Source organism: Physeter macrocephalus, chromosome 18, assembly GCF_002837175.3.
Source record: "Physeter macrocephalus isolate SW-GA chromosome 18, ASM283717v5, whole genome shotgun sequence".
Taxonomy (NCBI): Eukaryota; Metazoa; Chordata; class Mammalia; order Artiodactyla; family Physeteridae; genus Physeter; species Physeter macrocephalus.
Window position 1 is genome coordinate 58525036 of NC_041231.1, and position 12067 is coordinate 58537102.

At 39.8% G+C, this 12067-nt stretch overlaps 1 protein-coding gene across 6 annotated transcripts in view; it reads right to left on the bottom strand.

The window, feature by feature from the left end:
* Positions 1 to 12067, bottom strand: part of RBMS3 (RNA binding motif single stranded interacting protein 3) — a 752917-nt gene that overhangs the window by 231267 nt on the left and 509583 nt on the right. For all 6 annotated transcript variants that reach the window (XM_055079737.1, XM_055079741.1, XM_055079739.1 and 3 more), the window contains exon 6: positions 1144 to 1223. In XM_055079737.1, coding sequence (XP_054935712.1) covers positions 1144 to 1223 — 80 coding nt within the window. The remainder of the gene's footprint in view (positions 1 to 1143; positions 1224 to 12067) is intronic.

Below are 12067 nucleotides of genomic sequence, written 5' to 3' on the forward strand. Positions count from 1 at the left end.
ATAACCTCAATATATTTTAAGGAACCAAAATGCTCAACCCCTGAACTCTCTAGCCATGGGTTTTAAACAGTAGATACTTCATGTAGCAAACACTACAGAGAGGCAGCTTAAAATCATCAAAAGGAAAAATATTGTAAGACTGAAGAATTCCACATTTTTTCTCCTGAGAATCACGGAAAATCGAAAAGCAACAAATAAACCAACGTGTATAGTCAGATATTTCCTTATCTATTTGTTATAATTTTTTTTTAGCACTTCACTCAACCTTTAATATTTTTATGCATGAGTAAGATATATTTTTCTTCCAGTTTTATTGACATATGAGTAAGATATATTTTTTAATTTACTCACTTAATATTCAATACTTTTCATATATACTACTTCCAAATTAATATCATGTTGAGGTATTTCTAGCTCACATCCTGATACACGTGATATAGTCAATTCTTTTACACTGACTGTAATTCTTAATAGCATAAAGTTTTATCATCTTATAACGCGTGTCAAATCTTAAGAATTTTGCCTTCGGAAATGTGAAATGCCCTGAGGTAGCCTAGATTGGTGCTTCCTAGGCTATCTCTGATGCATGGACAGCTTAAAATAAATTCAATGTGCATTTGATATTTGTAAAATATGAAGTTATGCACTAAGATTTCATGATAATGTCATATTGCTATAAAAGTTTCTAAATGCTTACTCTCCTTTTCTGTATTCTTCTTGTCATGGACTGGTAAGAAATGTTTGTCAACTGGCCTCACTCTCTGGATGCCACTGTCATTTTATTTATAATATATCACTGTTTAGATATGTTACAAATTAGAAATCAGGATACCAATATTAATGATAGGAGTCACAAACTTTCTTCACTTCGAGTGCATTTTAACCTATTCTTTGCTGTGTTTTTCTTCTAATTCACTTTAGGGAATTAGCAGCAGAGATTCAAAAGACAGGCCAAAGAACAATCACCAAGAGGCTTTTGGTAGTTTTGAGAAAGATGCGTTGTTACATAGTATTAAAAAATACATATTTTTAAAGGCAAAAATTTCCCTCCCAGTGGCCAACCACGGGCTTTACTATATACTCATTCTGATAACAGCAATGAGTCTAGATATTATTTAATGATTGCTTTATGGTATTTCTTACCTGGGATGCCTGGTGGTGTTTTCAGATATTTTCCATTAAAATGTTGAATTACCACTTCACATTTTTCAGTAGACTCCATTCTGGGAAAAGAAGTAAACAGGGGATCATATGCTTTCATGAAGTTGTTCATGTCCAGGAAAAATAAATTAAAAAGAAAAGGAAATTAAGAAAACCATAGAAAAGCTTGATTTCAGAATTTTACCAGAACCGTCAACTGTTGCCATGACCACCATGACCAGGTGGATAGAACATCACAAACTCATCACTACTAAGAGCATCACTTACTCTACTGAATGTTGCCACCGTGGATGGCGCTGTGCAGTCATCACCCAGACGTAATCCTGAGGCATTATCTTACTTAATCCACACAGCAATGCTTGGCACTTGAAAGTGCTCAATAAATGTGTGCTGAATGTTTGAGTTAGCAAACCTGAGAGGCAGGTCTCGTTATTGCCCTTCACATTAGTGAGGGCAGCGAGGCTTAGCGAGATGAACCACCTTGGCAGTTAAGTGGTAGAGGCGGGCTTTTAGCTGAGGCCTGGGTGACACCAACCTGCACAGGAACTGCTAAGCTGTACCTCAAGGGTCTCCACAAAACAAGGGGAGGGGATGCATTGCGTTTAAACAACTGGCAGCCTACAGGAGAGATTCACACAGCAGTGTTGTCACCAGCATCGTGACGGCTTTATTGAAAACCCACTGGGCGAGAGATAGAAGGGAGTTATTTGGGGTCTCATATGTGGGAGGAGAACATACATACACAAACCTCAGGTCCTGAACTTTCTAAATTTTCAATTTCAGACAATCTTCTAGTTTTTCAAACTAGGTATCAATATTCCTAGACTGGGTTTCTTGTGCCAAATTTTGGCATCTCATATACAAGCTAATGAATAACATTTGGGGCCATAGCATCATACTGCCAATATTAGCAGTGTTGCTGTCGCCAAAGTAGAATAGTATCAGCAACATTTTCTAACTAGTAACTATATCTGGACTTTATTATTTTGTAAAACAGGGTGTGGAAGATAAAAATTAAAGGGTCAACTGTGATCAAAAGAATTCCCACAAACGGTACACTAGAGGAAAAACGGACTTAAGAAATGGCACACATACATATAAAAGAATGTGTATGAAATGTGTGAAATTTTTTGTCTAAAAGGCAAAGTGTATAATTTTGGATTTTCTGCTCTGTTATTAATATGAACTTTCTTGGAATGGAGCCCTTTGACACAATTTGTAAAACTTGCCTACATCCAAATTTTATGTATGTTTTCATATTCATATTACATGCAGAGAAAAAAAGGAAAAAATATATATATATAAGCAAATGCCAAGTAAGTTATGTATTTATTAAACTGAGAGGAATTCAAGTGTGAGAGGAATTGCAGAAGCCAGGAAAACTCTGAGAAGTGGGCACAGGAGGCCAGAAAGGCCTTTGCAGAAGTAACTAGGGTAGGGGCCAGGCTGGGAGGGGGCAGGCTGTGTCCTCGTAGATGGGGTAGAGTGAGTAGAGCACTGTGGCCCAGTGGAAGTTCACTCAGGCAAACTCTTGGAGATAAGCTGAGGGGTGCAGGCAAGAGCATCTGAGTTATCAGGTTAAGAATTTTTTTTTTTTTTTTTTTTTTTTTTTTGCGGTACACGGGCCTCTCACTGCTGTGGCCTCTCCGATTGCGGAGCACAGGCTCCGGATGCGCAGGCTCAGCGGCCATGGCTCACGGGACCAGCCGCTCCGCGGCATGTGGGTGATTCAGTTATACGTACATATATATCTATTTTTTTTCAGATTCTTTTCCCTTATAGGTTATTACAAAATATTGAGTAGAATTCCCTGTGCTATACATTAGGTCCTTGTTGGTTACCTATTTTATATATAATAGTGTGTGTATGCCAATCCCAAGCTCCTGATTTATCCCTACCCCCATGTTTCTCCTTTGGTAACCATAAGTCTATTTTCCAAGTCTGTGAGTCTTTCTGTTTTGTAAATAAGTCCATTTGTATCATTTTTTTTTTTTAGATTCCACATATAAGTGATGTATATTTGTCTTCCTCTGTCTGATTTACTTCAGTTAGTATGATAATCTCTAGGTCCATCTTTGTTGCTGCAAATGGCATTATTTCATTCCTTTTTATGGTGTTTTGTAAATAAGTCCATTTGTATCATTTTTTTTTTTTTAGATTCCACATATAAGTGATGTATATTTGTCTTCCTCTGTCTGATTTACTTCAGTTAGTATGATAATCTCTAGGTCCATCTTTGTTGCTGCAAATGGCATTATTTCATTCCTTTTTATGGCTGAGTAATATTCCATTCTGTATGTATATACCACATCTTTATCCATTCATCTGTCAATCGACATTTAGGTTGCTTCAATGTTTTGGCTACTGTAAATAGTGCTATGAACATTGGGATATATGTATCTTTTCAAACTACGGTTTGCTCCAGATATATGCCCAGGAGTGGGATTGCAGAATCATATGGTAGCTCTATTTGAAGATGGTTTCAAAAGCACGTTCCATCTGGGGAGCTGTAATTATTTTATGACTCAAATTAAAAAAACAAAACAAAACATTTTCCAATGTACATTCCTAGGAAGCATGGGAAAGATGCACATTTTTTCTGCATTGATAAGATGGTGAAGCAGAGCAGGACAAATGTCAGGGGTACACATGCAGTACCAGAGCCCTGTGCTTAGAAAAACCTTGCACTTGATTTAAAGTTCTGCTGTCACCATCTTGACGTTCTTAATATGTTTTAAACAAGGTGTCTTGCATTTTTAACTTTCACTAGATACCACAAATTACATAGCTGGTCCTAATATGACAAGAAAGAGCAGGAAACTAATCTGACATTAATAGGTTAATGTTTATTTATTAGATGCCCATTGGATCCACACAGTGTTATTTTGAAGAACATCTGAAGAGTGACTCACTTATGTGTCGAAATGCAAAACTAAAACTCTTTAAGCTTAATAATACCCACTTTTAATAAATAAAAATAAAAACAAAAATAGCATTTTATTCACTGCTTAATCACAAATTCCTCCAAATCAGAGGATATTTGGATTAGAAAGATAAGATGAATTGTTTCCCATTCCAAATATTGAGGGGCAGCTAAGTATAATTTTGCTAACTCCTTAACATTTTCTTTCCAGAGGAATCTTTTATATCTTCCAACTTGTTATTTTTTAATTTAAAAAAAATAAATTTATTTATTTACTTCTGGCTGCATTGGGTCTTTGTTGTGGTGTGAGGGCTTCTCATTGCGGTGGCTTCTCTTGTTGTGGAGCACGGACTCTAGGCACATGGGCTTCAGTAGTTGTGGCACGTGGGCTCAGTAGTTGTGGCACGCGGGTTCTAGAGTACAGGCTCAGTAGTTGTGGCACACGGGCTTTGTTGCTCCACGGCTTGTGGAAATCTTCCTGGACCAGGGCGTGAACCCGTGTCCCCTGCATTGGCAGGTGGATTCTTAACCACTGCGCCACCAGGGAAATCCCTTAATTTTTTTTTAACTAGGAAACTTCCATTTCTAGGAACAAAAGAATTTAAATTCTGCTCTTTCTCTTTTCCCACAGGACCCACTATCCATTGTCTCTTAGGGAAGATAACCTTCCCTCCTAGCAGAGACATGAATGGGAGAGGAAATGTACGCCCTTAATTACTACAGATGTTGCTTTATGGAATTTTGATTCCAGGAGAGCCATGGAATGAAAAGCTTATGCCCCAGGGCCCCCTCCCTGTTCAGTCGCTCTCTGGGTACTCATCTAGATAAAAGGCAGTTAAGGATCTAAAGGTTGCTTGCCAGAGTCCTACAAATCAAATCCTTCCCCTTTTGTCTTTAAAGCGACACGGAATTCTAAACGCACACTGAAACTGGATGGGGGATAGTGTGTGTGTGCTTGGTGGCTTCATCTCGTCCATCCACCTAAAACATTTTTGTCCTAGTTTGAAAGCCTCATATCTTCCCTTTTGGATTCTAGTACGATCATCTTTTGTTAAGACTGGTTTACAGCCCCACCAAGCCCAGTGGGGGCCATTTCTGTGAACACCAGACAGCAGCGTAGAGTGTTCACTCTGGCTTCATTCAGATTTAACCAAGTATAGGTCTGCAGGAGCCTTTAGAGACTCTCATCTCTGAAAGAATAAATGCAATAAAAGTCTGTTTTCTGTAGCTGCCAGTGCTTAGTGTCAAACCATGTTATGTGGCACCACCCAGCAGTGACAATTTCATTTTAATACACAGGGCACATTTTAACAAGGCCAAGCCATCCCAGCAAAGAGGGTAATCGAGGAGCTGCCAAGGGGAAAGGCTCAGAGTGAGACCCATGGAACTCTGGGGGAGAGACTGCATTTGAATGGCCACCTTAGCAAGAATGTGACCATTTTCTTCTCCAGTTTCACAATTAGCCTATTTGAAATGCCAGCCCAGCTATCTGCAATCTGGCATGCGCTCCACTTGAAACTGACACTAATATTATCAAGTGGGTCTGAAAAGGCAGCGTGCCAGACAAAGCTGCCTTTCCATGGCCCCTTCAGATGGGCCACTGAATCCCTACAACTGCACCCATTCTTTCTAGGCGGTACCTGAACCCTCTCACATGCCTCAGAAGAGCTCGTGTGCCTGGCCAACCATTCACCCAACAATGTGATGCATTAATTAGGTTCCTACAACACTCCAATCATTGTATAAAGCCTCAGGGTTTTCTGTTAGGTCTGATGTTTAAATACAAACGTGCATTAAAGGTCCTGTTTGACATTCTTTCTTGTCTCCGTGCCTAGGAACCTGGCTTCAGTCATTCGAAACGCACCACTGAATTGTGATTTAGAGAAAATTTCTTTTTTACAACAGCTACTAATAGGTGCAAGTTTCATAGCCAATACAATCCCCACGGGCAAATTACACCAGATGAGAGCCTGACCCAATACCAGGAGAATGTTCTGGGTCAAACTTAACACACAGAGGTGGCAAAGTATTGTTTACAACGATTTGCAGCCTACCTGTCTCACCTCCATGGAGAATCTCTCAGTTTATGATCTTAAAGCAATAAGCATGATTACGCACATAGTTAAAACAAATCCACCCTGTCATTTATGATGCTTAATGAAAGGTTTCCACTATTGTGAAATTTTTGTGGTTTTGCAATCACAGCCTCCATACAAATTATTGGCGACTTAGAACATACAGCTTTGCAAGCCATTCATCCTTGCTCCTGGTAAGATGTGCGGAAAGTGTCAACATGAAAAGATTTTGTAAAAAACAAATTATGTCATTGACTTCGTAATCCATGGTAACAGAAGGAATAATAGTGAGTTTCAGGAAGAAAAAGGAGTGAAGGAGTTGAATTTTCTCAGTTTTTGCAATTTGTTTTCTTCCTTCGAGGTGCTTGACATCTTTAGGAGACAAGTGTCATAAATGCCAAATAGGGCAGCAGACTGGCCTTCCTACCACCTCCCTTTGCAGAAACTCTTGACATTTTGGTGGCCCCTTGCTTAGCTTTGAAGCACATTCCTCTTATGAAATGGAGCTATGGACAATATTTGGCTCATGAAAACCCACTCCAAAACTTTAGAATCACATATATTCAGGACTGGAAATTCCAACCTCTACATGGTACATAGGAAGAAAATAACACCAGAAAGTAGTGGCTTCTCTAAAATTGAGTTGGCGGAGGAGCCTGCAATGGAACATTTGTCTGCTGATGCTCAGTTTGTTGGCTTGTTTGGAAGGAATGGGGCTCCACTGCTGGCCTCCTGTCTTCACTCCTGATTTCCTGCCCTGATCTGCTTTCATCTGTGTTGAAGCTGGATGGGGCTGGCCATCTCCATTTCATTCAGCCATGATTAACTAGAGTAGGTGTTCTCAGAAATGGAGATTATACCTTGATATAACAAGAAGGGCACTTCACCTGTGTGCTAGTCTTTCCAAAACTTAGACATAACATGGATCCCATCATGAAATAAACATCGAAAAATGCAGACCTGGAGACATTTTCCAGGATACCTGGCTGGGACTACTCATGGAAAACAGGAAAGTCTGAGATACTGTCAGAGACCAGGGCAGACTGATGAGAAAAACAACCAAATGCAAAATGGTACCAGGGATTGGATTCTGGAACAAAAAGAGGATAATAACGGAAAAATTGGTGAAATTCCAATAAAGTCTGGAGTTTGGTTAATAATAATGTACTGATGTCAGTTTCTTAATTCTGACAAATATGTCATGGTAATGCAAAGGGTTAACAATGGGGAAAATTGGATGTAGGGTGTACAAAACCTGTGTATTACCTTTGTAACTTTTCTGTAAAACTAAACTTATTCCAAAATAAAAAAGCTTATTTTAAAAATGATGGTACATTAAAATTATCAGGGAACTATTTTTCAAAAATACCAGTGTCTCGGCCCCAGCTCAGGAGATTCTGACTTAATTGCTTTGTCATGAAGTCTAGGCACATATTTTTGAAAGCTGCCCAGGTGATGCCAGTGTGCAGTCAGGGTTGAAAACCACTGTTCTGGAGTTCTCTGTCAGGTGCCCCAAAGTGGAAACCATGAGCCAAATCCAGCCTTCACGAATGTTTTGCTTGGGCTGCAAAGAGTTTTTGAAAAATTTGAAATGGTTGTCAACATTTAGAGATGGGGAGACTTCACATGAAAATTTGAATTTCTGATTCCTCTTGAAAGATGAGATGAAAGACGAGATAAGGTGTTTTCTGCATGGCAACTACGGTATAACAAAAATAAATTTGGTCTCTGTCCTTGGTTCCTAGCACGGAACTCTAAAACTCTGGGGATTTCCTGAGTGAAAGGAATGTCTTCTGTTATTTGTAATGGATCACTTTTGACTATACCTGAGTTTATGTTAATGAGGTGATTCAAGGTGAGACCCCTAGATAGCTTCAGAATAGGGCTGGTCACCAGAAAGACCAAAGAATTAGAGGGCTGGAGCTGTCAGGCCCACTCTTCAGTGTCTGGGGATGGGTGAGGGGCTGGAGATTTGAGTGCAACCACCAAGAACCAATGATTTAATCAATGGTGCCTATGTGATGAGACCTCCATTCAAACCACTGAACAACAGGGTCTGGGGAGCTGATGGGTAGGAGGGCACATTGATGTGCTGGGAGGGCTGGACACCTAGAGAGGGCAGAAAAGCTCTGAGCCATTCTCCCACCCCCTTCCTTGCCCTGTGCATCTCTTTCATTTGGCTGTTCCTGAGCTGTATCCTTTATGACATACAGGTAAATATTTAAGTGTTCCCCTGAGTTCTGTGGACAGTTCTAGTGAATTTTCAAGCCTGAGGGGTGTCAAGGGAACCCCTGAATTTGTAGTGGGCGGGGCAGAATTGTGGGTAGCCTGGTACCCCATTTGTGGTGGTGTCTGAAATGGGGACAGTCTTGTGGGACTCAGCCCTTGAACCTGTGCAGCCTGATGACAACTCTGAGTAGTTAGTGTTAAAGCTGAAATGAATTGTTGGACACCCAGCTGGAGTCAGAGAATTGGATAATTAGTATGGAAAAATGACACATATTCAATGTCACAAAAATCCACATATTTGGTGTCAGAAATGATGTCAGAAAAAAGACATCACAGCAAAGTTACTCTAGATTTGAGCAGTTGTTTTCTGTAAACAGAGCCAGTCTGCCATCATTCCAACCTACCTGTATCCATTGCCAGTCTGAAGGCGAAGTAGCAGGTGGTATTTATTGCTGACTTTGCACTGTTTTCTATTTCTACTTTTTAATAGTGGAGTCAAGAGGAACGAAAATTAGTTAACTCATCCATGTGTGCTGATGTTTTCTGCTTAGCCCTCCCCCATATGCCTTCTCTGCTCTGCTCTATGCCCCAAAGAAGTGACCCTTCCATGGACTGTATCACCTGTGCTCTGTTACTTGATGGGTTTTTATTGGTGTCACCGCTGGAGGCCTGGTGGAAACAAGAGAGAGATCTGGCTGGTCCTCCTCATCTTCTCTGCTTTGGCACCACGTCTGTCTGGCAAGGGTTATATCCCTCCCTGTCTACAGCGCCTCTGGGCGGCCGCTCCTCCAAGGCTCTGGGTCTCACTGGGCTCTGGGCACATGGCTTCACCTGCCGTCTGCTCTCAGGGGTAAAGGCTTCCTTTTACCGCTCATCTCTGGGTATCTCAGCATCCCTTCATCAGTTCCCTTAACTCTGCCCACACTTCTGTAAACACTCCTCCATGCTAGCCTCTTCAGTTGGACCATCTGTGGTGAAACTATGTTTCTAGCCAGCACTTTGATGGCTACATCATAAAACTCTCAATACTCAAGGAACAAAGGGATCTCTGAGGCTGTGTATTTCAAGAAAAATGTAAGAAAAAAGTAAGTTTACTTACACTTAGTCTGTGAACTGCTTCTTTCAGACTACCTACCTACCCCCAGCTGACATCCTTGTCTGGATGCATCATAATCTAAATCTATCTTTTAACCATAGATTAATTGTGTTCAAAGGGAATTTGGTAAAGAAACGGAAGAACATTCAATTCAAAAATTAAAACTGAGATAAAGAAGGAATCGATAAGTATAATATGTTCAGGTCTAGAAAAATCTCACCATTCAATGAAACTGGAACTCATTTGATCACTTTTAATCAATCTCTTTGAGCTGCAGCCATATTTCATTCATTACTAGATATTACTATCTATTACATCTCTCTTCTTTTTTCTATAATATATCAACCTTGCCGTTTTTCTGTTTCCCAAGTTTGAGGAACTGGCCCCAGCTTAGCTCTCCTTCTCTCTTTTCCTCTGCTGGGACAGCTCTCTTCCCTCTCCAGGCCCACCAGGGAGTCTCATGCTGGTTTCTTCTTATCATGTGCATCTTAGTTTAAATGCTCTCTCCTCAGAGGGCTTTCCTGTCCTTTACCTCAAACCTCTCATTTTGTCACATTCTCTATAGCACCCCTACGCTTTATTTTGTTTTCATAGCACTTTAGTTATTTGATATTAATTGTTGATACTCATTATTTACTATTTTATGTTTGATGACATACTTACTGTGTCCCCAATCCAGTAGAACGCAGATGAAAGCAGATACTTTGTGTGTGTGTGTGTGTGTGTGTGTGTGTGAGCGCACGCACATGTCTAATTATCACATGTAGAATAATTACTGGCATATTAGTAGTGTCCACATATTTACTGGGTGAACTGAATGAATGCATGGATGAATACATTTTACGGGACTTCCCTGGGGTGCAGTGGTTAAGAATCCGTCTATCAATGCAGAGGACACAGGTTTGAGCCCTGGTCTGGGAAGATCCCACATGCCGCGGAGCAACTAAGCCCGCGAGCCACAACTACTGAAGCCCGGGCGCCTGGAGGCCGTGCTCCACAACAAGAGAAGCCACCACACGAAAAGCCCGCGCACTGCAAGGAAGAGTAGCTCCCACTTGCCGTAATTAGAGGAAGCCCGCACACAGCAACAAAGACCCAACACAGCCAAAAATAAATGAATAAATAAACAAACAAACAAATAAATAAATAAAATCAAGATGTCCATACTCTATAATGACCTATATGGGAGAAGAATCTAAAAAAGAATAGATATCTGTATAACTGATTCACTTTGCTGTACATCTGAAACTAACACAACACTGTAAATCAACTATACGCCAATAAAAATTTTTAAAAAAATACATTTTACGTATCAGGAAGGGACGTTAAAAGAGTTTAAGTAACTAGTCGAAGAACACAGATAGGACAAACAGAACTAAGATGAAAGCTAAGTTATATCTGAGCATAAAGCCATATTTATAACTACAGGATATAGATGGATGTTAGGTTGGTCCAATTCATAGAAAGCAGAGCATGTATGAAAGATATTAAATAAAAGAGGCTCACATGTGCCCTCCAAATGATATTTCGAAGTCTTTCTCTTTATTGGCTGGAAGCCAACAACCTACCTGAAATCCCCACCAGCCTTCAGGGCCCAAGAGTCCCTGTCATGGTTTGTACTTTGGGCAAGCACAGGGTAAAGAGATCTTACAGACCCTGAGCACACAGAATGGCCTCTATTTCCAATTGCAAGGTAACAAAGTTCTCCAATTTCAGTTTCACAAGGATAAATAATATTCAGAACTCTCCTTCCATCCCACGGAGGACTGACTTTGGAATAACGCCATTCCAATTTCAAAATAATAGAACAATAATAAACTGTATGTTTTTTCTCCTTTTCTAAGTGTTTATAAAAGCATGTATACAGAAAGACTGAAGACCAGGGGATTTCAGAATAATAGATTATTCAATGCAATTTAATTCATTTGTTTGTTTGGTTGATAGGTTGGTTGGTTGGTTTGGGTTTTGAAAACCAGGGCTCCTAATTACATGGAAAAGAAAGTAGAGTGTTCTGCCTTCTCTAGCCATGACCATGACTTTCTGATGTTAAAAGAAAGACAAAGAGGCAACATAAAGAAACAATGAAGATAAACACATAAAACAAGTATAAAGATAAAGAAGCTACAGGGTGGACCAGGGGTTTTCTCTTTAGTGGATCACATCTGCTGGCAATTGAGAGAGGAATTAAAATTACTAAAAGGAATAACAGTCCACCTTATTTTCAATCTCAGCAAACACAGCTGTAGTTTGGCGGTTACTAATCACTAAGTTTACATTTTAGAGATTTTCTTTGCTCACATTTGATTTCCTATTTCCATGCATTTGAGACAGTAATGGCAAATGAATTGCCAAAACATCAAGGGAGAAATATTAACACAACATTTCTTAAAGATGGATTTAAGGTAGATATGAATCGAAACACATTCCAAACAATAAAATCACATTTAGATAGGCTTGATGGTCATTTTAGACCACCATATAGTTGCCTACAAAGAAAGTACTGGCATTTGCCTTATAATTTTAAAAATTTCTATATTTTCTTTATGTTTATTCTGAATCCGAGTTCTCTTTCTATTTCGGGAG